Below are 27,622 nucleotides of genomic sequence, written 5' to 3' on the forward strand. Positions count from 1 at the left end.
GCGGAGGCGAGGGGAAAGGAGAGCAGGAGAGGAGAGTGCGGGGAAGGTCAGGATTCTCGCCATATTGGTAGTGTAGCTAGTGACCGTTTGGATTGGGGAAGTTCGACAAGCGAAAACCATAACGGCCGAATTGGTGGAAACCATTTTGGAAGATTTCTGCCATTGTTTCATATATGGTGAAAGGAAGAAAGCCTTTGCACTTGCATTCTCTGACTGGAACACTCCTCTCCTAGATAGCTGGATAGTTTTTACGCATCAACTAAATTGTCAAATTTTAGAAAGGCCTTCCATAATGTCCCTATCTAACGTATACCTCCATATGCGCTATATTACACCATCTTAATTATTTTCACACCCCTATCACTTTCTGACCGAGAAGGCAATGGCACCCCACTCCAGTACTCTTGCCTGGAAAATCCCATGGATGGAGGAGCCTGGTAGGCTGCAGTCCATGGGGTCGCTAAGAATCGGACACGACTGAGCGACTTCCCTTCCATTTTTCACTTTCATGCATTGGAGAAAGAAATGGCAACCCATTCCAGTGTTCTTGCCCGGAGAATCCCGGGGACGGGGGAGCCTGGTGGGCTTCCGTCTATGGGGTCGCACAGAGTCGGACACGACTGAAGCGATTTAGCAGCAGCAGCAGCATCACTTTCTGAAGTGATTTGTTCCTTGCCTTCAATACACAGCAACCTAAGACTTAGAAGGGCAGAGACCTTGTCTACAATCTTATTGATTGTTGTTTCCCAGTACCTATTACAGTACTGGGTAGCAAGTAAGAGTTCAATAATAAATATTTATTGAGTGAATGAAAAGAGACTGAGGCCTGAAAAATTTAGCTAATAAGATGCAAAAGAGGCGCAAAACCTGTAACATCTAATACAGCGCTGGCGCCCTCTGCCGGTTGGAGAGGAGAGTAGGTGCTTTAAGAACGATCGCCGAAGACCGCAGGGGGAGCTCAAGCACTTCTCGTCGAGGCGGAAGCTTTCGGACTACAGCTCCCAGCAGCCACTTCAAACTTCCCAGGGCCCCAGGGCTTGATGGGAACCCGTGACCTGTTACATTCCTACCCCTCCCCTCCCTTGGGTTGCGCGCGAAGTCTGATCAGGGATGCGGAGGTCCAATGGAAAGGTAGACCCAAATCCCGCGAGAACTGGTGGCACGTAGCTACCGACTAGGCTTAGGAACGCTGTTTATTCGCTGGGCCTTGTGCCCCCTCCAGGGAGGAGGAATACACTGGAGCATTTTTCCGGTTCTGCATCCCAATCCCTGCGAACTTTGAAGCGGTCTCGGCTGCTCCGCGGGCCCGGCCCCTGGTAGTCGACGGGAAGAGGGCTGCCTGGCCGCGGCTGATGTCTGCCGCGCTTCTTCTGCAGTATGAAGACGCCGGAGGCTCCACCATTAGCTCCAGACTGCCTTCCTTCAGACCAGGCCCCAGCTCCAGCCCGTCTCTCTCATCAGGCTTCCCCGATGGATAAAAATACGGACCCTGAACTGATGCCGCCGTCACGCGATGGGGATGATCTGCCCCAGGTGTCCTCAGATCCCATGGCTGGCTTAGCTCTGTCCCAGGAGCTGGAGGAAGGGGTCCCAGCTTCTCTCTCCACTCCCCTGGAAACAGGGTTTGGTCCTCCTAGTGAGTTGAGCAGTCGAGTCGAGGAGAAAGAACTTTCTGAAAATGTGAGCCTTCCTGCAGAAGAAACAAACAGGCCAGAGTTGGGGCCCGGAGAAGACGTGGAAGGTGTGTCTGAAGAACTCAGTCCAGAGGATGAGGGATACACGTAAGTGGTGCTAGCAGTTGGCTCAGAAGTCTGAGGAGATTGGGAGAGTGAGGTAATCTCATAGGCCAGTCCTCAGCCCCATTTCTCCAGGCTCATTTCCACTTCGCTTTGGCGACCCAGGTTTGTTGTCTACCCCCCATCTTCCTTACAGCATTTGGAACTACAACTTCTCCCAGGTACCTCGGTTTCTCAGTGGTTCTTGGTCAGAGTTCATCACCCAACCTGAAAACTTCTTGAAAGGCTGTAAGTGGTAAGTAAGAATTATAGGGCAGCGAGAAAACCACGCCCAGGATTTCCACCTTAAAACAGCCCAGTTATCTGGGAGAAGGATCTACCATGGTGTGAGAAGGATCTTCAGTTGCGTTTAGGGTTGTGTGTCTTCTCTCCTCAAAATCCTAGGGGTGTTTACCTATCCCAGAGGTCAGCTCAGCCCTAGCCCTGCACTTGGAAAATCTAGGTCTGTCCAGCTTTCTAACTCTTTCATCCTCCTAGGGCCCCTGATGGTTCCTGCATCTTGACCAATAGTGCTGATAATATTCTGCGGATTTATAACCTGCCCCCAGAGCTGTACAATGAAGGGGAGCAACTGGAATATGCAGAAATGGTAAGGCCAGGGGCTAAGAGTTAAGTGCCGCTTCATCAGACATTGCACATTCAAGGCCTTCCTGTAGATGGAGAAAGAACAGTCCACATGTTTCCTGTTCTCAGGCAGGACACTTCTTCGCCATGAGTTTCCACAAGTAATATTTCTACCCTGAATTCTGAAGTCACTTAAAAAGATGTTTGTCCTTTAGTTAGGAATATGTGTTTCCTGTAAGAGTAGTGGCTTTCTCACTGTGGTTTTTAATTGACTTACAGAGATGTGTTGAATGACCACCAGTAGTCACTTACTGTGTTTGGTATTGGGGTAAAGTGATGAATGAGACAAAGAGCTGGTTTGCTTTTTTGTGTGGGAGACAGACAACAAATGTGTAAACCAATAAATAATGAAGTTCTTTACAGATAATAATAAGTCTGTGAAGGAAATGAATAAATGCTATGAAGGAAATAAACAGAACAAAGAGAGACTAACTAGAGGATGCCGCTTTATTTCTACCTATTTGTATTTTTTAATAGTGTCAGTTTATTTAGGACTTCCCTGGTGGCTCAGATGGTAAAGCATCTGCCTACAATGCGGGAGACCCAGGTTCGATCCATTTTATTTACCTATTTATTTATTTAAACTTTATTTATTTATTTGGCTGTGCCAGGTCTTAGTTGTGGCACGCAGGGTCTTTTAAATGTGGCGTGTTGGATCTAGTTTCCTGACCAGGGATTGAACCCAGGCCCCCTGCATTGGGAGCTCAGAGTTTTAGCCACTGGACCACTGGGGAAGTCCCGAGGATGCTGCTTTAGATTAAAAAAAAAGGTCAGGGGAGGGGCTCTCTGAAGAAGGGTCATTTGAGCTGATATCTGAAGGATGACGAGATCAGTCATGTGAAGTTTTCCAAGAAAAGGCAAAAATGCTATTATACAAAGACCTAGAGCTGGGAAAGAGCCTTGTGTGTTCAAGCAACAGAAAGCAAGCCAGTACGCCTGGGCCAAGGCCAGTGAGGGGGAAAGCGTGGTGAAGATGGCAAGGTGTCTGGCAGCCACATCTTGTGGGTAGGACATTTGGAGTGTTTTGAGGAAGCCGTGGGAGAGATTAAAAGAGAGGAGTGAAATGATGGCTGAAATCTAGAGAATGGATTGTAAGTGGGCAAGAGTGGAAATTCATCTGGATGTGTATCCCACAGTCTAGGTAAAAAACGATGTTGGCTTGTGCTGGTGTGGTATCAGGAGAGATAGAGGTGGGTGGTTTTGAAGTATATTTCTTAGGACTTGGAAGTCAATTGGGTGGATAGGGATACAGTTTACTCAGAGGATATGAAGAAGTGTTGAGACAGAGGTAAGGATTTTTAGATACTTTAAATGTGAAATGTAAATCTAAGGAGGGACTTGGAGAAGGGTGCTGGGGATATACGTTGAAAGTGGGAGAGCATGTCGATGGTATCTTGGAATTGAGGATGGAGTCAATCTCAAGAGAGAGTGGAGATGGAGAAGAAGGCTCAAGCAGATGGAGCGCTATGGCACATGGAGATGGGTACAGGAGAAGTTACAAAAGTGGAGGCCAAAATCACGTCTAATGATTCTGATGATGTCTAGCCATGTTGAGAGTGATGGCAGATTTAGAGAATGACCATAGAAAACGTTAATGACTTTAAGAAAAGCACTTTCAGAGAAATGTTGGAGGCAGAAGCCGATCGTGGGGGGATGGAAGAGAAGATTCTTTGAAAGTGTTGCCCTGTGAAAGGGAGCTGAGAAATGGAATGGTGACCGGAGGGAATGTGGGGTTAAAGAAGGGTTAACAAGATGCTTCTGTGAGGTCAGGAATAGCCAGTAGAGAGGGAGGAATCGCTACTGTAAGAGAGGGCTGTGTGTGACAGAGTCTATGCGTGACTGGGAGAAGACAGGATCCAGAGCACACTGAAGGACTAGACTTTGACAGGCGCAGCATCCTTGCTCGCCGTGGGAAGAAAGGCAAAGGGTGTGTTCAGAGGCAGTTGTTTGGTCATGGGAAGATTTGCGTGTCTCCGTCTCTTGGCTTCTCAGGGAAGCATAACGGGAGGCTATCAGCTGAAGGGAGGGGGCTGTGGGGAGACAGCAGAAGGTGTGAAATGATCATTCCCCGGGGAGTAGAAAATCAAAACCACCAAGGAATGCTTAGTGTAGAGTAGTGTTACTCTTTTTTTTTTTTCCCACTCAGTTGTGTCTACTCAGTCTTTGGGACCCCATAGACTATACAGTCCATGGAATTCTCCAGGCCAGAATACTGGAGTGGGTAGCCTTTCCCTTCTCCAGGGGATCTTCTGAACCCAGGGATCGAACCCAGGTCTCCCGCATTGCAGGCGGATATTTTACCAGCTGAGCCACAAGGGAAGCCCAGCACTATTCTTCTTTGCTCAGTCCCCGCTAGAAATTTGTTATCCTTCATTGAAAGTGAGACCAGTTAGCATGGTTGTGGATCTTTCCTTAGTAAGTTGACTATAGTTTCTCTGTTTGTAAAATAAGGATGGTAATAATAGCACCCACTTCATAGAGCTGTGGTGAGAAGTAAAAGAATTAGGGTAAAGTGCTTAAAATAGTGCCTGGCATGTAGTCAGTGTTCAGTACACACTAGTAGTCCTTGGTGTTAGTTGAGTGCAAGCATGGTCTAGGAGGAATAGGACTGGCTGGGGTTTGCCAGGAGAGAAAGAGCAGGAGTGTTTCGAAAGTGTCTGCCGGGGTACCCCTGTCATGGTTGACCAGCATGTAAGGTGGATAAGGAAAAGGGTTGTAAATGGGTTTCTGATGAAGCTGAACAGTTATTGTGGTAGAAATTCAGGGAGCCGAATGGGTTGGATGTTCTTTTTTTTTTTCCCCCAACCCAGGCCCTCCCTTGGCAGTGAAAGCATGGAGTCCTAACTACTAGACTGGTGGGGTGTCCCTGGATGGGTTGGAGATGATGGCCAGAGATTGTGGTGATGAATCAGTTGTGGGTGTGGGCAGCTGGTCCAGAGTGGAAGTGGTGGCCGTGGGTGCTGAGGAAGTCAAGGAATGGCAGAGGCCAGGATGTTGGGCGTTTTTATTCATTCTTTCATTGACTGATTCATTCAACAAATATTCATTGAGCACAGTCTACATGCCATGCCTGTAGGTCAGTGGGAGTGCAGGTCTTGTGAAAGAAAGGTGCCCTGTTCCAGGGATGGTCCTGAACGCTTGCCTATCCTGCATCTCTGTGAGCTCGGAGACTGCAGACATGGGGGTTCTTTGTGCAAGCTGTAAGGCACACCTCGCCCTGGTTCCTGGAACAGAAACCAGTGGTGTCCAGAAACCAGGACCAGATGGGCATGGTGCAGCCAGCCTGAAAGAGTTGAGGACCAGGGATAGTTAGAGGAGGCTGGAAATGTGAGAGATCGAACATTTATTGCACACACTTGTTTTAGAGGAATGAAAATGGTACAAAGGGGGGAAAGTCATTGTTTTCTACCACTCTGCAAAATTCAGCCCTTTATGTTTTTATACATTCTTTCTAGTTGTTATTGTTCAGTTGCTCAGTCAATGTCCAACTCTTTGCAATCCCATGGACTGCAGCACGCCAGGCTTCCCTGTCCTTCACCATCTCCTGGAATTTGCTCAAACTCATGTCTATTGAGTTGGTGATGCCATCCAACCATCTCATCCTCTGTTGTCCCCTTTTCCTCCTGCCCTCAATCTTTCCCAGCATCAGGGTCTTTTCCAGTGAGTCAGCTCTTTGTATCAGGTAGCCACCATATTAAGAGCTTCAGCTTCAGCATCAGTCCTTCCAATAAATATTTAGGGTTGATTTCCCTTAGGATTGACTTGTTTGATCTCCTTACTGTTCAAGGGACTCTTAAGAGTCTTCTTCAACACCACAGTTCGAAGGCCTTAGTTCTTTGGTGCTCAGCCTTTTTTATTGTCCAGCTTCTGCATCCATACATAACTACTGGAAAAACCATAGCTTTGACTACACAAATCTTTGTAGGCAAAGTAATGTCTCTGGTTTTTAATACACTGTCTGGGTTTGTCTTTGGTTTTCTGTCATTGTCATTCTTCCTAAGCTCTGTCCAAATACTGAAGCTTTCTATGTGGTTGTAATACTATGGTAGATGGTTTTGTACACTATTACTTTTAACAGTCATATCATAAATGTTTTTTGTGGTCCTCCAGTCTTTGTGGTTATCATGCTTAATGGTTTATGATATTGCATTGAATGCTTATGATAGTTTTCTTTTTTTTTAAAGGCTTAAAATGTATTTTAGTAAGTTCATGTTGTGTTATTTCATTTCTCAGAAAAACTTCAAAGGTATTAGGGGCAAATCAAACATGGTACACCAATACAATAGTACCAAAGACAAACCCAGACAGTGTATTAAAAACCAGAGACATTACTTTGCCTACAAAGATTTGTGTAGTCAAAGCTGTGGCTTTTCCAGTAGTTATGTATGGATGCAGAAGCTGGACAATAAAAGTTCATGTTGTGTTATTTCATTTCTCAGAAAAACTTCAAAGGTATTAGGGGCAAATCAAACATGGTACACCAATAAAAAATGCACAGCATAACTACCTAAGATAGGCAAAGCTAAGAGCTACCATCTGACATACAGCAACCCTGTTCTCAAGATTGTACTAGGCCTGTCAAGAAAAGCTGTGAATGGCAATATCACAGACACAAAAGGGCCACTTCTGGGTTGTCCTTACCCAAGAAAAAGATGGAGACAAGTTTAACACAAGATTTTTTAAAGATACACTAAATAAAAATCTCTAAAAGAAAATGTCTTCCTTGGGACATGAAAGGGTCATATATGGGACATAACAGAACCGTATGTATGTTGTCTGTGACCTCTGTGGACATGTGCCTGAATTCCTACCTGGGAGTGATTGGAACAGTGGGGCCACAGTCACTAGGGGATGTTCGGTTTTTGTGGTATATGTGGCAGGATCTCTGGGGTGAGACAGTGCACTAAGTCGTGTCTGACTCTTGCAACCCCATGGACTGTAGCCTGCCAGGCTCCTCTGTCTATGGGATTCTCCAGGCAAGAATACTGGAGTGGGTTGCCATTTCCTTCTCCAATGATAGTTTTCTTAACTCTTCTTTTGTTTTGGACTTTTGGGTTGTTTTCAGGATTTTTTATATCATGAATTATTTTTCAGTGAACATCTCCATGTGTTTTGATGGAGATTCTTCAGAGAAACAGAGAAGTTTTATAAGAAATACCCTAAGTCGGAGAGTATCAGTATTTTTTTTTATGTCTTGTAATACCAATAATCAGTTTGTTTTCAAAAGCTTTTTATGCTGTTTATTCTTTTTATTATTATTACTGGTGTTGGCAATATGAGTATACCAGTTCTATCACAACCTCACTCATTAGCTATTTTCTTTTTTAAGTCTGTATTTAATTTGTGGCATTATTGTTTCTGTTTCATGTTTTGATGTTTTGGCCTTGAGGCATGGTATTTTCATTTTTAACGTCTGAAAGTTTGGTATGGAAATGGATAACATTTATTTAGGTGGGGAAAGTGGGGGACGGTTTGGGGGTATTTTTGTGCATCTGTGTACTGCTTCTTCCCAACACAGTTTGCCAACTCCTCTCCTCCTTTTTCTACCTTTTCACAGAGCTTTCTGGAACTCCTATTTCTATGTCCCCGCCTCTTCCCTGAATACTCTGCCGACCCTGTGGCTCTTGCCTGAGGCCTTCCCTTTCCAGTACCTTCTCTAGGGGAGACTGTGCAACCTCTGTGTCCTACATATCTCAGGTTGGGGAGGGGGTGTCCTCATTCTCAAATGCTATATCCAGACAGTTGCTTTTCTGCTTTGTAAAAACTGTTCCTTTGTGGCTTAGGCTGTCTGATTCTCCCTAACTTGCTGAGTACCTTGGCACCTCAGCTCTCTTCTGCATGCCACGTCTTTGTACCATCTTGGTGACCTTAGGTATCCAAACCAGAAACCAGGGTCTCATCCTTTAATCGCCCTCTCCTAACCCCCACATCCAATTAATTACCAAATCCCATCAAGTCCACCTGATCTTTCTAATTTATCCAGTTCACTCTGTTTTAATTCAAGGTGCTATTATTTGGAGCCTTATGTTATTGGGACAGTCTTCTGTTTCCATTTTCCCATTAAAACATTTGACTGCTGATTGTGCTGATTCCTCAGTAGGTGTTGGGGAAGCAGTGGTAAGTAAGACAGACATGATTCCTGCCTTCTGCAGAGTGGAGACACAGAAGGCATTTGGAACGTGGTTCAGGAGGAGGCTTCCCATGGGGAGAAGTATCAGAGACCCAAAGGATGGCTAGGATTTGACCAGGAAGAGTTGCTGGGGGAAATGAGGGAAGGCTGTTCCAGACTTGGAGTCTAGTGTGTGTGAAAGCCTGCAGCCCAGGAATGCAGTGAGTTGGCATCTTCTCAGAGCTGGGAATCAGGATGGTGGGGTGTGGAGATGTTACAGGAAAGAAGGCAGGGGTGAGGGATGAGCTTGGAGAGGTGGGTGTGGGGTAGATGCCTGGTAAGGGAAGTCTTCCTAGAAGATTAGGTTTTATACTGAGGGTTATGGAGAAGCATTGCAATGCTTTGAGCAGGAGAATGATGTGGTACATGAGTCCAGGGCCTCAGTGTGGCTGAAGAATGGAAAATTGAGTGGCAGGTGAGAGTATGGGGAGGAGGGAGGCCAGGGCATGTGTAGAAACGCTGGCAAGAAGGTAGTGGCTACACATGGAATCAGAGGTAAGGAGACATGTTCAAGTGAACCTAGGAGGTGGAATTGGCAAGCTCTGGCCTTGGATTGGACCAGGAGAGGAAAGGGCGTGAAGAGAGTAGTAGTCAGGGTGCTCAGACTTCAGCCTTGAGAACCGGGTGCAGAGCCCAGGAGGAGCAGCAGATTCAGAGGCAGCAGAAGCTGGGTCTATCCCGGCTAAACTGAGTTTGAGGAGCCTGTGCGATGCCCTAATGGAACTTTCCTCCAGGCAGTCAGATGCAAGGGTTAAGAGTGGAGATGTGGACCTGCAGTCACAGCTGGGTGACATCACCCCAAGGGCTAGCAAGTAAGGGACAAAGGACTCATATCCTGCTGATGTGAAGATTTCCTTCAAGTCAGTAAGTCAAAGACAACAACCAAGGAGAAAACTGAGCAAAAACTATGAGAAGGTGCACTTAGAAGGAAAAGTGTCTTCATTGGTAATGAGAGATGCCAGTTTATATTGTAATGAAATACCATTTCACAGCCTTCAAATTGAGAAAAATATGGGAGTCTGGCAACAGCAAGAGGAGGCAGAGCAATGGGTGCTCCTACATGCCGCTGCGGGGAGAATAAATTGGGATGAGCACTTTTGGAAAAAAAAAGTGACACGATCTCGTAGAGTTGGCAGAGCACATACTATGGAGCCCAGTGGTTTCCCTCAGTAGCAGAAACTGCAGAGAATCCCTCCCACATGTGTACCAGACTGTTAAAGTGCACTTGCCAGAAACTGGAAAAACATCAGTGACTGTCAATAGAGAACGATGCGTGAATGGAGTGCTGTGAAGCAGGGAAAATGCGTGAATTCAAGCTAAGTTTGTCACCATAAATCTCATAATCACGATGGGACGCATACAGCTTGGTACCATTCATATTAAGTTTAAAGGCAAGCAAGACCATGCTATATATTGTCTTTCCTCTATGAATATATTCCTAAAAAAATATACAAGAATGATAAATTCAGAATAGTGTTTCCCTCTGAAGGAGGATTTCATTGGGAAGAGGTTTTTAACTGTTTGGTAAAACATTTTGTTTCTTAAGCTGAGTGGAGGCCTCACAGGGTTTGGTTTGGCTTTGTTTTAATACTTCTTTGCTTGTTTGAACTGGTCGATAACTTTTGTAAAGGATCCAATGGCACCTGGTAGGTGGCTTGGTGGGTATTTGCATCATTGGCTGGTTCTTTGTCTCTGGGTTGGGGTGTTATTTGTGTCGCTCTCTAAGTGTTGACAAAGCAAAAGGATAAATCTGTATGGCATTTAGTGGCCCAAGTCTGATGTGAAAGTCTGAGCTAGGCTTGAATTGGAAGATCAAGATCTTGTTCTTGTATTTGCCTGATGTGCCTTCCCCTGCCTGGTTAAAGTGCCCACAGAGCGTCTCCCGCTGCCATAAATCTGCTCCAGGTCCAAGTGGGCCTCCTTGTCCTACCAGTGACCCAGGCATCTCCGCATCTCTGTCTAGGCCCCTGTCCTTCGAATGGTGGAAGGCGACACCATCTATGACTACTGCTGGTATTCCCTGATGTCTTCAGCTCAGCCAGACACCTCCTAGTAAGTAATGTCTTTTGCCTGCTTTCCCTCCCCACCCCCGTTTTAAGGGGACCCTCTGCTGAGAGACACCCAGGGGCTGTGGGGGTCTCAGGAGGAGGGAAGCTTGCTTTGACCTTCAGATGTGAGCTGAGAGGGCCGGTCAGTTGGCTTCCTCCCCTTCCTTTGACAGCACCGGGGCCTCGGTGTCCATGTCTCTCTCAGCGTGGCCAGCAGCAGCCGGGAGAACCCAATTCACATCTGGGACGCCTTCACTGGAGAGCTCCGGGCTTCCTTTCGCTCCTACAATCACCTGGTAGGGACTCTCTGCCCAGCCCCAGGGCTTGCCCTGGCCTAGCTCTCCTTCCTGGAGAAGGAAGAGGCTGTGCGCCAGGCCTGTTTCCAGCCCTTCCCTTCCCCCAGGATGAGCTGACAGCAGCCCACTCGCTCTGCTTCTCCCCGGATGGCTCCCAGCTCTTCTGTGGCTTTAACCGGACTGTGCGTGTCTTCTCCACATCCCGGCCCGGCCGAGACTGCGAGGTCCGAACCACGTTTGGTAAGCAGTCTACACCTCCAAGGGAGGAGAGAAAGGGGCCCAGCCAAGAGCAGAGGGGCCCTGTGGTCATGTGCGGAGGTAGGGGGTTGAGGGGTTGTTACCCTCACAGCCCTGGGAGGTTGTACCCAGTAGATAGAGGAGAAAGCAGACTCACGGAGGGGATAAAACTTTCCCAAGATCAAACTCTAGTCAAGAGTTGGTTCACTCCTGAGCCCCTCCCCTGTTGGTTCTTTACCTCTTGGTTCCCAAAGTCTTAGTTTTTCCAAGAAACTGGAGAAGCTGATTCCGTTTGCCTATAAGTCTCAGCTTTCTGACCCTTCCAAGGAAAAATTGAGGGGACTTCCCTGGCAGTCCAGGGGTTAAGACTGCACTTCCACTGCAGGGGGCACAGGTTTGATCCCAGTCAGGGAACTAAGATCCTGCATGTCTTGTGGTGCAGCCAAAGGAAAATACAAAAGCAGTAATTGAATGCTTATTAGGTATTGGGGTGGGGAAACAAATAAGATGGAATTTTTTTTAAAAAAGAAAAATTGAGATTTGAGAGGGAAGAAAGTGGGGCTTGCATCTTTCGGTCCTTTGAAGGGGATAGAAGGATTTAGGGAGCATCAGAAGTTTTCATCCTGCTGAAAACAAATGGGGTGTAGGGGACACTGTGTCCAGCACCTGGGCTCTGGGACAGGAGACAGAGGTACACCTCTGATTAGCCTGGTTAATGTTGGGTACTCTTGCCCTCTCCCCTACGTTGTTCCTTCCCCTTCTAGCAAAAAGGCAGGGCCAGAGTGGCATCATTTCCTGCATAGCCTTCAGCCCAACCCAGCCCCTCTACGCCTGTGGCTCCTATGGCCGCTCCCTGGGCCTGTACACCTGGGAGGATGGCTCCCCTCTTGCCTTGCTGGGAGGACACCAAGGGGGCATCACACACCTCTGCTTTCACCCCGATGGCAATCGCTTCTTCTCCGGAGCCCGCAAGGTAGGGATCATATTCTGAGGTTCCAAAACAAGTGGGTAGAAGGCAGGAGTGGGGATGTAGTCTGCTGTGTTGGGAGATGGGCATGGGGGAAAAAAGTCAACCCAGCTAAAGGAGTGCTTATAACCCTGGAGGGAAGCAGACGTGTCTTGGAGGCAGGGGAGTGGAGGGTGGATTCTAGGCTCCTGTTTTTTGTTCTCAGGATGCTGAGCTTCTGTGCTGGGATCTTCGGCAGCTTGGGCATCCACTGTGGTCCCTGAGCCGCGAGGTGACCACCAATCAGCGTATCTACTTTGATCTGGACCCGTGAGTGACTGGCACTCCTCTCTGCTGGGGCCTTGATGCCCCTGGGATGCCAGAGCCCAACTGCGGGATCCCAGCCCTTGACGGTGAAGGGTTCCTGCCCTGGGTGATGACTCCATGTCGGCAGGCCTCTCCTCTCTCCTCCAGGACCGGGCAGTTCCTCGTGAGCGGCAACACTAACGGGGCTGTCTCTGTGTGGGACACCGGTGGGGTGGGGCTTGAGAGCAAGCTGGAGCCAGTGCTGAGTTTCCAGCCCCAGAAGGACTGCACCAATGGCGTGAGGTCACGAGTCAATTTTGCACATTTGGGGGCTCGGTTTGGGAGGGAGGTAAACCTGAGCGAGTGGGCATCCTGGCTCAGGGAACTGACCAGCGCCACCCATCTCTCCCTATAGCCTGCACCCTAGCCTGCCTCTGCTGGCCACCGCCTCCGGGCAGCGTGTGTTTCCGGAGCCCACGGAGAGTGAGGATGAGGGGGAGGAGGAAGTGGACCTTCCTCTCCTCTCGATGCGCCACGTGCACCTGGAATGTCAGCTTCAGCTCTGGTGGTGTGGGGGAGGCCCAGACACCAGCATCTCAGATGCCCACCAGAAGGAGATGGGACAGGGAGGGACAGAGGGGGGTGGGGGTGAGTTTACATAAAAAGATTTTATATGATACTAGAGTCTTTGTGTCTCTTTGGGGAGGCAGATGATGGAGATGAGGCTGGGAGGGGTACCAGTGGGCTCTGGAGTCCAGCAGCAGGGACTGGCATAATATTCCTGAAACCAGGGTTGAGAGGTGGGACTAGGCGGGAACCAATGGGGCTGCGAAGCTTGGTGTGAAGTCAAGCCAGTGGGGGGTGGGGCCTCATGCCATTGACTGGCGGGTTGCTAGGCAACTTGGTAAACTGAAGAGGGGAAACCTGTTTGAAATCTCACTCCCAAGGTGGGGGCGGCAGGGGTCAGGGTGAGTGTGGCTGAGCAGGAGTGGCAGGAGCTGTGTGTCAGACTGTTGGGTGTGACTGTGTTAGACTGTGCAGACGGTGACAGACGAGTCACCCGCTCTCTCCCGCTCGACACTATTTACCATCATTCGGCAGCAGAGGGACCGTTAGTCAGCTCTGGGGGAAGGAGAGCCAGAGGACCGCCTCCCCTCCCCTGGACTCCCCGAGAGGCAGGTGACTGAGTAGCCGGAGTCAAGGGCACACATGAAGGAGTAAAGGTGCCGAAAACCACAGACGTCACATTCTGTATTCCCGTTTGACTCAGGGCAAGGGCGAGTCTTTCAGCAGCTGTCACTCGTCTGGTTTCTCCATTTATCTGCTCTGTCTTTGGTTGGGGTGGTGGTTGTTATTTCAAGCAGTGGCTCCCTGCTTCCCCTCCACACACACCTTACCAGACACCGAGAAGGGGTCTCTGAAGAGAGACTGTCAGCAGAGGGTTTGATTGTGGACTCCCAGTCTGAGGGGAGAACGGGACGCCTGTGACGACTGGAGAGGAGTGAGGAATGTCACCTCTGCCCAGAGGTGCTGAAAGCCGGGGCTCTTACACCCAAAAAGGCAAAGCCTCCTCCCTTCCCCCAGGATAATTGGAAACAGCCCTTCCGGCTGAACGCGGGTTTGGGGTTGCAGGTTTTGCCTTTCCTCTCCAGACCCGTTTCTCCCCACAACCATCTAAGAAGGGCCCGCGTTTCCCCCCTAATCTCTTGTCTTTCATCAATGCCCAGGTAGCAGTAAAGGGTCGGGGAGGCTGTGACAAGGGACCCCGGGACTGGGAGTTCGGCAGCCTGGGTTTGGTTTCAGCTTCATCCCAGATTCTCGGTGTGACCTTGGGCAAGTCACAGGGCCTCCCGAGCCTCAGTTTCTTCATCACTGCAATGGGGATCCTTCAGCTCTGCCCCTCCCACCTCACACAGGTAGTCTAGACGAACCACTCTGCTCGCTCCCGTAAAGTGCGGAGCCTTCAAGGTTATTATTATGCTCTCCAGACCTCCCAAGAGCAGCGGCGATGTTTTGGGATGGGGGAGGAGGAGGCTGCGGGAGGGAAAGGGGCTGGGTTCCTCGGGATGTAGAGGGCGAGAGAGCCTTTCTGGATTTGAGAGAGCGGAAGATTCCAGCCGTCCTGGCGATCCCAGGGCAGGAGGGGAGGTGGGCAGAAGCTAAGCCAGAGGCCGAGAGTGGCAGAGACAAAGGGGGCGTGAGAGACCGCGCAGGGGAGCAAGGCGGGGCGCGGGGTGAGACAGCTGGGCGGGCGGGAGGTGCGCGAGGTGAGGGGGGTGGGGGACGTGGGCTGCGATCCTGCCGCCCGCTCCGACTCGGGCTCCAGCTCCGGTTTTTCCCTCCACCATCCTTTCCCCCTCCCCGCCTCTCCTTTAACTCCCCCCTCCTGGGCTCGGGACTGGTTTCCTCCCTTAGCCCGCTGCCCTCAATCCCAGCGAGGCTGGGGCTCCGGCTCGGCGCCCCATTCCCCGCTCCCTCCCCTGGCGCCCCATGCCGCCCCCGCCCGGCCCCCGGCTCCCCCAGTCCCCTACTTAGGCCCGCTCGCCGATCCCGGGGTGCCGGCGCGTGGGCTGGGGGCATAGGGCGCCTGCAGACCGCCCCTGGAAGGGCTCCTGTGGGCTGAGCGCTCCGGAGCGGGGTCACAGGCGGAGCAGGAAGCGGGTCCGCGTGGGAGCTGGGGGCATCGGCCACCCGGGCGGCCGGGGCAGAATAGCCCGGGCGGCCAAGGCAGTCACCCCCCGGGGGTGAGCGACTTTGGGGGAGTTGGTGCCCCGCCCCCCGGGCCTTGGCGGGGTCATGGGGGCCCCCCATTCTGGGCCGGGGGGCGTGCGAGTCGGGGCTCTGCTGCTGCTCGGGGTTTTGGGGCTGGTGTCTGGGCTCAGCCTGGAGCCTGTCTACTGGAATTCGGCAAACAAGAGGTGAGCGGCGCCGGGCTGGGGAGACCCCACACCTCCTGGGCAGGAAGCTTGGAAGCTTTGGGGACTTTGAGGGGCTGGGTTCTCTGAACTGGGAGGAGGCTGGAGGGAGGGTGCTGGTGTGTGGATGTGAGCTGATGGGTAACCAGACAGAGGTGATCTTGGGAGCCAGATTCGCGAGTGGCACACAGAGCTGGATGTGGGTGGTGATAGCCATGTGTCAAGAGTTTGAGAGACCCCCAAGGGGCAAGGATTTGGAAGTTCCTGGGTAACCCGGGGGGCCGGGGAGCGGTTATTTGGGTTTGTGGGAGACTTGAGTGGTGTCAGGGGCTGGGCTTAGACGGAGCCTGGTTAATGTCAGCTCTCAGGAGAGCAGCTGAGTAGGTGCTGCTGAGGCGCTGAGAGGAAAGGGGGGTGCCTCCTTCCCCAGAAGGGACTCAGTGGTGGAGATGCGAGGGGAGGGGCTCAGGTTGGGGTTTCAGGGACAACTCGCCCATGCCTGTTTGACTCTTCTTCACTCATCCATCTCCCAGCTCGTGCCCACAGAGGGTCAGTGAGCCCCTGGTGGAACAATTTCCCAAGCAGAAGATTTTACTCCCTTCCTGGCTTGGGGATTTCTCACTGGAAGAAGTCTGGAGCCCCTTAAAGCCCCCGTGTTCTCTCTTACATCTGGAGTCTTGGACTTGGTTGCCCCTTCCCCCATCTCTGCTGCAACCTCTTCTATCAGACCTCTATCCTGTGGCATACTTCCTTTGCTCTGAAGAAAGGCCAGGGGTCAGATGAAACTTCAAGCCACACAGAGTAGGACAGAACCCTTGGGAGGTCCTCCAGATCCCTTGACTCCATGCAGATCCCATTCCCCATGAGCAAAAGAATTCTTGGTCTTGAAAACTTCCTACTTACCTGGGGAGGCTGTATGAGGCTGTGGGAAGAGGTCATGCTTTGGAGCTCAAAACCTTCTAAGTCTTAATCCTAGCACTGTGGCTTTGGCCGTGTGGCCTTGGGCAAGTCACTTACCTTTCCAAGTTTGTATCCTCAGTCCTTACAGCCTTTAGGAAGATTATAGGTAAGGTATTTGAACACATTATAAGCTCATTGAAGAAGAACAAGGGTCATTGTTCTTTGGCCTCTGTCACATTTCCCTGGCCTGGCCACCTCTCTCCCCTTTCTCTTGGGGTCTAATCTCAAATATCTTTTCCTCTCTCAGTCTCCTACCCATCAGCTCCCACATGCAGCTGAAATATCAACTGCAGTGTGAGGATATGTTAGGCTTATTCTGATAGAGTTGAGAAAAGGGAGTTAGAGTGTTCTGGGGGCTCTTTGGGATGTTGGATGGGAGGGAGACTGGGAAGATACCAGCAGCAGTCCCCTGTGACCAAGTTCGGAGACCCTCTCTGCCGTTCATGCACTGGGAGGGGCCGCAGTTGTTGGCAGGTTAGGCTAGTGGCCACTGGGGCCAAGGGAGACATGGGCTTGTGTCAGCTGTGGGTAGAATAGTCAGCTCTTTCCATTCCAAAGCAATAGGTCACTTTCCCTAGGAAGTGCGGGATCTAGGGGAAGATGGGTGCTGAGCAGGGTAAAGTCTGGGGCAGCTGGCCCACAGACCCTGGTTCCCGTTAGCCCCATTTAGGGCCATTGCCAGGTTTGCCTCCTGTCACATTGCCTGGCAAACTTGGGTCACTGGATCACCCTCCACACTCTTCTCCCATCCTGCCCCCTCTGCCCTGAAATCCCTGAAATTCAGTGGTGGCCTGGGGGAGGGGAGGCTCTGCCCCCATCGTTGACTGCCATGGAATAGTGAAATCACCTGGGAGGGTGGGCTGTGTGGTTCCAGAGAGGCCAGCTCCTTGGTAACTGGCATCGTGTTGCCATGGCAACAGGGCTGGTGATGGAGCGAGAGATGGCAGTGTGCATGTGGTGAGGGCGGGCTGAAGAGTGCATTTGGGCACACCAAGGGGCAGGAGACCTCTGAGCCGGGCCTCCTGCTGCTTCCCCATGTGAGCTTCCAGAGCCCTTAGTGCCCGCGCTGTCAGAACAGACTCCCCACTCAGACAAAGGCTGTCCTGCAGGGGTGAGGGATGAGGAAGGCAAAGCTTGGGGACCAGACCTCTGACACCTCTCATCCTTGTCCACCTCACCCTCCTCCCCACAGGTTCCAGGCAGAGGGTGGTTACGTTCTCTACCCTCAGATCGGGGACCGGCTAGATCTGCTCTGCCCCCGGGCCCGCCCTCCGGGTCCCCACTCCTCTCCTAATTACGAGTTCTACAAGCTGTATCTGGTAGGGGGTGCCCAGGGCCGGCGCTGCGAGGCACCCCCTGCCCCAAACCTCCTCCTCACTTGTGACCGGCCAGATCTGGATCTCCGCTTCACCATCAAGTTCCAGGAGTATAGCCCTAACCTCTGGGGCCACGAGTTCCGCTCACACCACGATTACTACATAATTGGTACTGCTGGGCAGAGGGCAGGGTCTAGTGGGAAGGTACCCCTGGGATTGAGGGCAGATAAGGGAAGGGACCCTTGGAGCCACCTCGGATGGTGTTGGGGCCAGGAGTGGAGATGGAATAGGGGTAGCTCTGAGTGCCAACTTCTCCCTCTGGTTCTCTTCCAGCCACGTCGGATGGAACCCGGGAAGGCCTGGAGAGCTTGCAGGGAGGTGTGTGCCTCACCAGAGGCATGAAGGTGCTTCTCCGAGTGGGACAAAGTAAGCGGGGCTGGGGCACACCTGCTAAGGGCTGGAGGAGGCTGGGGCAGTATCTTCATGGTCAGGGGGCAGCTGTCTCAGCCCCTCTCTCAGGTCTTCCCTATCTCCAGGTCCCCGAGGAGGGGCTGCCCCCCGAAAACCTGTGTCTGAAATGCCCATGGAAAGAGACCGAGGGGCAGCCCACAGCCTGGAGCCTGGGAAAGAGAGCACTGCAGGTAGGAACCACGGGTCCAGCCTCCTGCCTTCCCTCGTCCTCTGCTCTCGGACCCTAGCTGCCCTGCCGCCACCTTCTCCCTCTGCAGTTTTGGGGGCAATGATACAGGAAAGAGGAGAAGAGAGGATGGGAGGGTGGGACGGGAATGGAAGCCAAATGAGGAAAAGACTCAATTAGAACTAATTAGCCAAGTCAGTGCTTCAATCAGCGCTGTCAGAGAAGGGGGGAGGACTGCCTGGCACGGGTTGAAGGGCTGGACACACCTGGATTCGGAATGGGGCTTGGTGGGGAGGGGAAGGGCTTGGGGTCCCCAAAGGGCCTGAGCACTACTGGGGAAGCCCATGGGAACCCCCAAGGCTGGGTGTCCAGATGCTCAGGTGGCTCCTTCAGCCCCTCCCCCTCTTTCCTCCTTCACCCCTTCCCTGCCAGGTGACCCCACCAGCAATGCAACCTCCCGGGGTGCTGAAGGCCCCCTGCCCCCTCCCAGCATGCCCGCAGTGGCCGGGGCAGCAGGGGGGCTGGCGCTGCTCTTGCTGGGCGTGGCAGGGGCTGGGGGTGCCATGTGTTGGCGGAGACGGCGGGCCAAGCCTTCGGAGAGTCGCCACCCTGGTCCTGGCTCCTTCGGGAGGGGAGGGTCCCTGGGCCTGGGGGGTGGAGGCGGGATGGGACCTAGAGAGACTGAGCCTGGGGAGCTAGGCATAGCTCTGCGGGGTGGTGGGGCTGCAGACCCCCCCTTCTGTCCCCACTATGAGAAGGTGAGTGGTGACTATGGGCATCCTGTGTACATCGTGCAGGATGGGCCCCCCCAGAGTCCCCCAAACATCTACTACAAGGTATGAGGGCTCCTCCGACCTGGCTCTCCTGGATCCAGCCCTTTGTGGGGTGCTCCTCCAATTTAATTCATGGTTTGAGGGACACCTCTAGCATCTCCTTGGCCCCCTTTACCCCATCAGCTCCTCTGCTCCTCCTGGCTCTTGCCTCTCCTCCACTTTTAGGATTCCCTGAGACATCCACCCAACTATCGCCTGCCCTCTGGTTGGCTGTGTGTACCCTTCTGTCTCTGTGTTTCTGGGTCCTATTCCCCTGGGGAGGGGCCAGAGATTCAGCCTCCTCCTCTAATCATGACCCAGAGATCCTTGTTCCCCTCACCCACTGAGAGCTTGGGGTGGGAACAGTCTGTCTTTTGGTTGGTACTTCTCCTCTTTCTGCCTCTCACTGTTTTTCTCTTCTCCCTTTCTTTTATTTTCTTTCTCTCTCCTCTGTCTCTAGGTCTGTTCCTCTTCCCTAGCATCCTCCTCCCTGTATCTCCTTTTACTTACCCTCTTGGCTTCTTATCCTGTGCCCCTCCCATCTCCAGGGTTGGGGCATCAAGGCATTTCTCCTCTCAGCTCCCTCTTCTGACTTCTCTTACCAACTGCTCCCCTTAGTCTGCCAAAAATGGGGGCCTTATGGGGAAGAAGGCTCTGGCATTCCACCCCAGCTCAGGGCATGGGCAGCAGGACTCCTCCTCTGCCCTGCCCCAGGCCTCTACATACGTACTCCAGCCATTTGGGGTGGTTGGGTCAAGACAGCTATCATGAGAAGAAATATGCTGTTTTGTCCAGTGGCCAATAGCAAGCTATGAACCAGTCGGGACACTTATGGACATGGTCTGATGCTGAATGGGCCACTTGGGACAGGAAGTGACTTGCTCCAGACAAGAAGTGACCAGGCCTGGACAGAAGTGGCCTGGGAAGTGGCAGAAGCAGTGCAGCAGGAACTGGAAGTGCCTTCATCCAGGACAGGAAGTAGCACTTCTGAAATAGGAAGTGATCTGGCTGGAACCGGAAGTGGCTTAGTCTGGGGGGTGGGGGGATGTGGATGGTTCATACTCTGTGGAGAAGGGAGGGGGGGCAGGAGGAACTTCCCATTTCAGGAGGAAGCTGGAACTTAACTCTAAAGATCAAGTGGACTGAGGAGGGTCTTCCTAGTATTCAGTGGCTCGTGCCAGGATCCCTCTTCCCCTGTTCTCTGTGCTGCTTTTAGGACAGCTAAGGTGACTGCCATCTGCTGTGGCAGGCTCAATTTGTCTTGTTTTTCCCTTTCCATATCCCAATATAGTCCCTGTTACCCAACAGGGTGACCCCCAAGAACCCATGTGTTGTCCCCAGTAACCCAGATGGCTGTCTTGTTTATCATATCCTCCATATCCTACTGCCTTCAAACTCAACACAGCTCCCTTCTTAGTGACCAAAATGGTGGCCTACTGACTGGTTTAGCTGATGGTGGTCCTTAGCAACAGCCACTCTTTTCATAGTGACCAGCTGATACCTCTTCCAGCCCTCTAGTGCACAATTAATTGGATGTTGCCTCAGTTTCCTCCCAGCTCATTTCCATTAGACCAGAGCTGCCCTTGGGCACCACATCAGCCACCTCACTCACCAGCCAAATGGTTGCTTTGTCCACCAGAAGTCATCTCTCTGGTGCTGTAGTTCCCAGCTCCTTCCTGATTTTTCTAATCACTCCTTCCAGAGAACAGGAAGTTGATATTGCCATGGGGGAGGTGGCGGTATATGGCCATCACCTCAATAGTTTTACTGTAAAAGGGAAATTTGAACAACAAAAACCGAAAAAAAAAAAAAAGAATAAAAAACTTGAAAAGTTGACAAGAAGGCTGGAAAATGTTTGGACATGAATTGGGATGGGGAACTGGTGGTTAGAATGACTTTCCAGCTGAGGGTTGGATTGCATGAAACCAAGGGGTAGGGAGAGGGTTTGGTGGGATCACTGAGGTGGATAATGCATGATGTGCTGGGGGAAGGGGATGGGATGGGTAAGGAGGTGAGTGAGATGGCTGAGGAAGGCAGCCACTTCCAATGGAGGGAAAGAAAAACCCAGGTGGGAGTGGGAGTTGCCAATATATCCTATTGGGGATGTCCGAATATACATTCACACGTGGGGGAAAGCCTAAGTTTCTATTGTTAAACCAAAGTACCAGACTCAAAGCAAGTCTCAGAAACAAAGTGGAAAAAACATGTTCACGTGTTCAGTTTATACTCTCCTACCCTGACCCAAGGCACTTGTATGTCCAGAAGACTCAGGGACCCAGGCATCAAGCTGCCTATCCCCTGGCTCCCTGTGTACCCATAACCCAGGCTCTTCTCCCCATAAAACTTGGGTGCCCAGCCCCCTAGACTCAGGCCCATTCTCCAGTCACAAAAGCAGCCGTCAGGAGCATCGCTGGAGCCAGTCGGCAGGGGTCACAACCTCTGCCCTGCCCGCCCCTCCCTGACTTTAGGTCCCCTCCCACTGTCTCCCATCTGCCTGGAGGTCAAGGGGTCCTCCTGGCCCACCTCTATCCGGTGAGACCCCTGCCCCTCCCCCTGTCTGAGCAAGATGCCTGGGTCCCAAGAGGTGCAGGTGCTATAGGAGGGGAGTTGAAAACTGGAAGGCCAGGTGCTGGGCTGTCTGGAATCTACTCCTGCCTTCTAAGCCTGCACTGGAGCTTGCCTGAGGTGGGGAGGCTGGAGGCGGGTGTGGAAGGGCTGGTCCCTGCCCCTTAGTGGGGGTTGGTTGTCATGGCAACATCCCCTTCTCCACACAATAGGAAGCCCCCCTCAGCCTCCCGCGTGGATGGAGCCGACAGCCCCATCGCTGGCTATCAGCCTCAGGGACTTGGCAACCGTCACTATGGCAACCCAGAGCCCAGCAACAGGGCCCGGTGAACGAGGGAGGGGTCCATGACTGGGGCAGGGCTGTGTGTGAGAGGGGGCAAGAGAGCCAAGGAAGACTCCCCCTACACATATATCCAGAGGAACAGGTGAAGAGAAGAGAGGGAAAGCAGTGGAGATAAACAGTCTCCGTGACAGACAAACATCTCACCAAAGCAGCCGAGACATCACAACATGCTGAGAGACAGGAAGACACCTGGGGACAGATGCACAGCTGGGGAGAGGAACAGCACATTCTGCAGTCCCTGCAATACCCTGGGATACACCCCCTCAGAGCACTGGCATCTATGGACTCTCCCTCCTGCAACACTGACAACACAAGACCTACAGCCTTCCACATGTGTGGTGACTCGTGTATGTTTTGAGCTATGATATTTGAAAGCTCAGGTGACTTCATACAGAACAACACATGCCATCCTATTTGCTTTCTAGGTACAAATACACAAACACACTCCCAGGATAACAGCCATAACAGAAAGAAGAGGGGCAGGAAAACATTCATTTATTCATTCATTCGCTCAGCATCATATTAAATGTCTACTTGGTTCCAGGTACTATATCAGGCACTAATAGTATGAGGTGAATAAGGCAGTCTCTGCTTTCATGAAGTTCACATTTTGGCGGGACAACATAATAAAATTTCTGGTAGTGATAAGTGATATAAACAAAACAGCAAGGGGATGCAGAGGGTGGAGGGTATCAGGGAGATGCTTCAGGTTAGAAAGGTGTCTCTGAAGAGAGACATTTGCTCAAGACCTTGAATAATGAGGAGTAAGGAAGGCAGGCAGGCTTCCCAAGTGGCGCTACTGGCAAAGAACCTGCCTGCCAATGCAGGAGATATGGGTTTGATCCCTGGTTCAGGAAGATCCCCTGGAAGAGGGCATGGCAACCCAGTCCAGTATTCATGCCTGGAGAATCCCATGGACAGAGGAGACTGGTGGGCTACAGTCCATAGTGTCGCAAAGAGTCTGACACAACTGAAGCAACTTAGCATGCACATAAGGAAGGCAGACACTATGGGAAGGGCAGAGCAGAAAGAGGGAACAGAAAGTGCAAAGCACAGAGGGGAAATCTAGGCGGGCTTGGAAATAGCAAGGAATACATCACAGCCACACACATGTTCTAGATGTGTCCTGTCCTTCCCCAGCCTCAGCCTGCAGGGCAGCAAATGACTAAGGAAGAATCCACATTTAGGAAGCTGAGCTAACCTGTGTCTTCTATGTTGTCCCCTTTGTTTCTTGTGCAGATGTGAGTTGTGTTTTCCTCAGCTAAATTTTATACTCTGGGAGGGCAGGGATGATGCCCTGAGATTTTGGGCTGCTGGGACAGAGTTCAAAGCAGGCAGGCAGAGTGGAAGTAAAGGATCTGAGAGAGCTGGGGACCACAGAAGGTAAAGCCCTCACCCAGCATAGGATGGAGGCTGCCCTGGGGGCTCTGCTGCAGACAGAAGCTCAGATTTTTCTATCCTTCCAAACAGAAGCAGGATATAAATTAAGTTGAGGTGTTTATGTTTGTGTATGTGGTCAGTGTTGAGGGTTTTAAGAAAAGGAGAATAGAGCAAAGGGTTGCAGTGGGAATTTCTGATGGAGGATGATTGACACCACAACTGGAAATTTAGTTAGAATGAAAAACGGAGCTTTCTAAAGGGAATCATGAACATGGGGCATTCCCTTCCCTAGAGTCCTTTCAGGATCTGTAGGCAGGCTGGGAGAAATGTGGCAGGCTGGTTTGGAGGCAGGGGGTTGGCTGAGATGGGTTGAAGGAGCTGGGTGAGTGTAGAGAAAAGGATGCAGACTAAATGGGAGGGAAAATTTAGCACTGGAGAGATGTTTAAAAGGTAGCAGGGAAGGTGGAATACTGAAGCGAGTTTTGAGGGGATCAGGTCCCTGGGTCCCAGAAGGATCAAAGCCCTTTGTGGCCTGGCTCTCCCACTTCCTTCAGTTGCCATCAAAAACTCAGGCATGGGTTCCCTCCAATCCCAGTGGCTGGTGGTGATGGTGGTGGTGGGTGGGGGGGTGGGTAGATTGAGCAGCCTGGGGGGGTGGGGAGCGGCAGCTGGTGAGTGGGGAGGAAGCTGTGTGTTCAGCAAACAGCAGCCTCAGTGCCCAGTGGCTGCCTCCTCCCTCATCAATCAGCTCAGCCAAATGTCCTTGCATTCCCACCACCCCAAGGGGACTGGGGCTGGGCCAGGGTCCCCAGGGGAGTGAGATGGGATGGGTGGGGGGAGATGGGGGTGGTGCTTGGCTCCCCATCTCTTGGCCTCTGTTCTCTCTTCTCCTGGAAACTCTCAGCTCCCTCTGTCATGGAACAGACTCCCTCCTGGCTGCGACCACCTACCACCCTGAGGGCATCAGCTACAAATCACCTGTGGGGGTCTGTTGAGGGGCGGGATGGGGGAGGGGAGGAGGGATGAGCCAGGGCTGAAGAGGAATCTTGTTCTGGTTCTCACGGGACCAGCCCAGGGTAGTCAGCAGGGAGGCTGCTGGCACAGAGGCTTTGTGCTCCCAGCTGGCCTCTCCATCCCTGATGATGCCCTGGAAAGCAGGCTGAGACATGGACCCCAGAAATGTCCTCCCGCTACCCACCTTGTCCTAGCCCCCAGCACTTATCCTCTGCTTCCTACCATCATCCAGAGGGCCAGCCCCCAGCTTACCCTAAATCTGCTGCTTCCCTTTGGGGACTGGGGCCTCCAGACCTTAGCCTCTGGCTCCCTCTCCCTCCTCCTCAGCCCTTGCTCCCCTCAGGGACCCAGGCGTCCTGCCCACTCTGTTCACCATAACAACCATTCTTTTGGAGTTGCTTAAGACTTTAATATCATTTCATTAAATCAGCTAGTTCAGAGAAGGTTGGGGGCACAAAGAGCCTGGGGTGGGCAAAAAAGGGCCAAGGTAGGGGGGCTGCAGGGGAAGAGCCCCCTCTCTCCGTGGAGATGGCTCTGAGAAATCAAATATTGACAGTGAGAGAACAGAACTTATTAAAGCTGGGACAGGGGTGTGTGTGTGTGGAGCTGTGGGAATGGCCAGATGCCTGGTTCTGAGGGTAACGAAGGTTCTGGGAGGAGGGAAACCCTGAAGCATTGTGGTACAACTCTTCTGCCCATTTCCTCTGCCAGGTATTGAGTCTTGCTACCCTGGCTGTTTCTCAGCTGTCTCCTAGAGCCCCTGGGGACAAGACCCCCATCACAGATGTGGTTGCCCCACCTTCAGCCCTTCCCCCTACCTCCACCTCTGTTGATGAGCTTCAGTAGCATTTAATCGGATTGAGCAGTAATTAGCAAAGCGAGATGTTTGATTACCTGTTTAGCATAATGTAGGGGGCTGGGATCCCTAGGCACAGCCAAGGTTGTGTGTGTGTGGGGGGGGTGTCAGAAAAGAAATGGAGTCTACACAACCTTTCCCTGAGGGAGCCATGAACCCTGCTTATAAGTCTCCCCATCTTATGCCTCCCCTCAAATCGTCACTCCTTTGGGACTTCTCTCTGGGGGATCTGACCAATCACGTCACCTCTCTGCCACCCACTGCCTAACTGGTTAGCAGGGTAGCCCTGCTTGCTGTGCAGCTGGTTGTGGGGTGTGGCAGGACCCCCTCTCTTCTTCAGTTCTTGCCCTCAGCAACATGAGTGTGGGCTGAGCGGGAGCCCAGACACCCACTTTGAAGACAATGGCGGGGGATGCCAAGGGTAGGGGTTGTCAATTTTGGAAATAAAAATGGGGTAGGTAGAATGGTGAGGTCAGAGCTGGGTCCGGGTGTGGATTAATCCACAGGCCCTTCAGGAGTACCAGGGACTGCCACTCCTCGCCTGCCAGAATACTGGCATAATGAGACCTGTCAGGTGTGAACATCAACCAGGAAAAGGGGGAACTGAGGTGCCAGCTTCGCTCCTCATCCAGCAAAGAAATTGTCATCAATTTAGCTCCTCATGGAAATGTAATCAGTGGGCTCGCTGCTGGCTTTGTCTTAATTAGGCACTATTGATGGAAGCAGGGAGGGTGCCCTCCCATCCCCCTGACTCGCTTCCTCCCTGCATCTCCCAGCCCTCCCTAAAGCTTCTACCGCCCCAGGTACAGCTCAGTCTTCCAGGCGCCTCTTTCGGCAGTCCAGGCCTGCAGCGCCCCCTAGCATCGGCCGCGGTCTGCCCCTCCTCTCACACTCCTCTCCTCCCTCTTCCCCAGGACTCAGCCTTTGTTCTTATGGAGAGCCGAGCCCCTCCCCGGCCCGGTCACCTTCCCCAGAGAGTCCCCGCCTCCTGTCTCCCCCAAAACGAGCGACGCTTTCTAAAGTCAATCCTCAGATTCCAAAAATTCCACTTCCGTTCTTCCTTCCCTCCCCCGCCCCGCGCTGCCGGCGATCCTAGACCCCAGTCCGAACTAAGAAGGTGGATCGAGCGGGAGGGCAGGGGTGCTCCAGCCCCGGTTTTTCCCCCGGACTCAGCTGCAGCCACGGCTGCCTCGAAATCCTGGAGCTCCTTCTAGAGCGCGTGTGAATCTCGCAGGCGGGACCTCGGGCGCCATCTGCTGGACTCGCCCGGGATGGAGCCCGCAGACCCGGCGGGGGGGTCGGGAGCTTGGGGTTCCCCCAGCCTTTTCAGTTGTTTCCAAGGGTTGTTTCCAGCTCCAGTCCGTCCAGCCCGTTCCCAGACCAGGCCCCCTGCGCCCCTCCAGCTTGCCAGATTTAGCGGCTTTCCCTTGCCTCCCAGCCTTCTTGCCCCGGGTCCCCGCCTGGGTGACGCGGACGAAGCCGGGCCGTTAGCCGCGGACCGGGGTTTCTCTGCGTCTGCGCAGAGGAGGCTGGTTCCGCAGGCTCGCGCCCCGGCCACTCCCCCGCCGCCCCACGCCCAGGGTTGCCGAGGCGACGCGTGCAGGCGCTGGCCCGAGAAAGTCACGCGGGGCAACTTCTTAGCTAGAGTGACCGGTCGGTCGGTCTAGGGAGGAGAGGGTCGGCATCGTGAGGTGTGTGTTGGGGGGCAGCGGGAAGCGGGGAGAGGAAGAGTGCGAAGCTATGCGGAGAAGGGGCAGTGGGGAGGGGGTTCGAGGGGGAGCTGTGGAGGGACGGGGAAGAAGGGGCAGTTGGGGGGGAGGGGAGAGGAAGGGGCAGTTGGCGGAGGAGAAGGGCCAACTGGAGTTGAGATGAGGAAGCGGGGACAGTTGTGACAGTTGTGGGAAGAAGCGCCTTTGAGGGGAGGTTTGCCCACTGGTACACTGGTGGTTGGAGGAGGGGGCCGGCCCCTTGCCTTATTTCCTGAGAAATAGAGCGAGTCTAGTAGAAAGCGCCTTCTTGGGCCACGGTGTGGGATCCGGGGGTGAGCCCCTAGGGGAGAGGGCTCCCAGCCTGGCCGGCGGAATGTCCCTAAGTTCCCGCCGCTGGCAGGGAAGCACAGCCTGACGCTTCTCTGGAGACCGGTGGCAGAAGCCGCACCGCTGTAGTTGGTTCTGTTGATGTGTTGGCCTAATAGAACGATTTTCCTTGGAGCAAAGTACAAATCCTTCAAGTCTGAGACTCATAACGATCAATGCCTGTGGCAGCCTGTGGGGAGGAGGAAGAAAAGCCACAGGTGTCTGTCAGACTGGAGCTGAGTGAAGAGGGACTACCCAGCCGTCAGACATTGCCCTGGGTGCCCGCCAGAGATGCCCTGCTTCCCACCATCCCACTTTTCTGAGAGA

General features: G+C 52.5%; 2 protein-coding genes across 2 annotated transcripts; both read left to right on the forward strand.

Moving 5' to 3' along the window:
- The first annotated feature begins 1,238 nt into the window (after positions 1 to 1,238).
- On the forward strand, positions 1,239 to 13,084 carry WRAP53 (WD repeat containing antisense to TP53). Its single transcript, XM_068978261.1, has 10 exons — positions 1,239 to 1,781; positions 1,933 to 2,031; positions 2,274 to 2,385; positions 10,553 to 10,641; positions 10,843 to 10,933; positions 11,041 to 11,173; positions 11,935 to 12,143; positions 12,343 to 12,446; positions 12,591 to 12,725; positions 12,838 to 13,084. The coding sequence occupies exons 1-10, from the start codon at positions 1,378 to 1,380 to the stop codon at positions 13,082 to 13,084; spliced, it is 1,623 nt and encodes a 540-aa protein (XP_068834362.1). The 5' UTR covers positions 1,239 to 1,377.
- Positions 13,085 to 15,218: 2,134 nt separating this feature from the next.
- On the forward strand, positions 15,219 to 19,092 carry EFNB3 (ephrin B3). The gene is made up of 5 exons (XM_068978545.1): positions 15,219 to 15,340; positions 17,490 to 17,782; positions 17,947 to 18,039; positions 18,150 to 18,254; positions 18,683 to 19,092. The coding sequence occupies exons 1-5, from the start codon at positions 15,219 to 15,221 to the stop codon at positions 19,090 to 19,092; spliced, it is 1,023 nt and encodes a 340-aa protein (XP_068834646.1).
- Positions 19,093 to 27,622: the final 8,530 nt, after the last annotated feature.

Source organism: Capricornis sumatraensis, chromosome 8 (genome assembly GCF_032405125.1).
Source record: "Capricornis sumatraensis isolate serow.1 chromosome 8, serow.2, whole genome shotgun sequence".
NCBI lineage: Eukaryota > Metazoa > Chordata > Mammalia > Artiodactyla > Bovidae > Capricornis > Capricornis sumatraensis.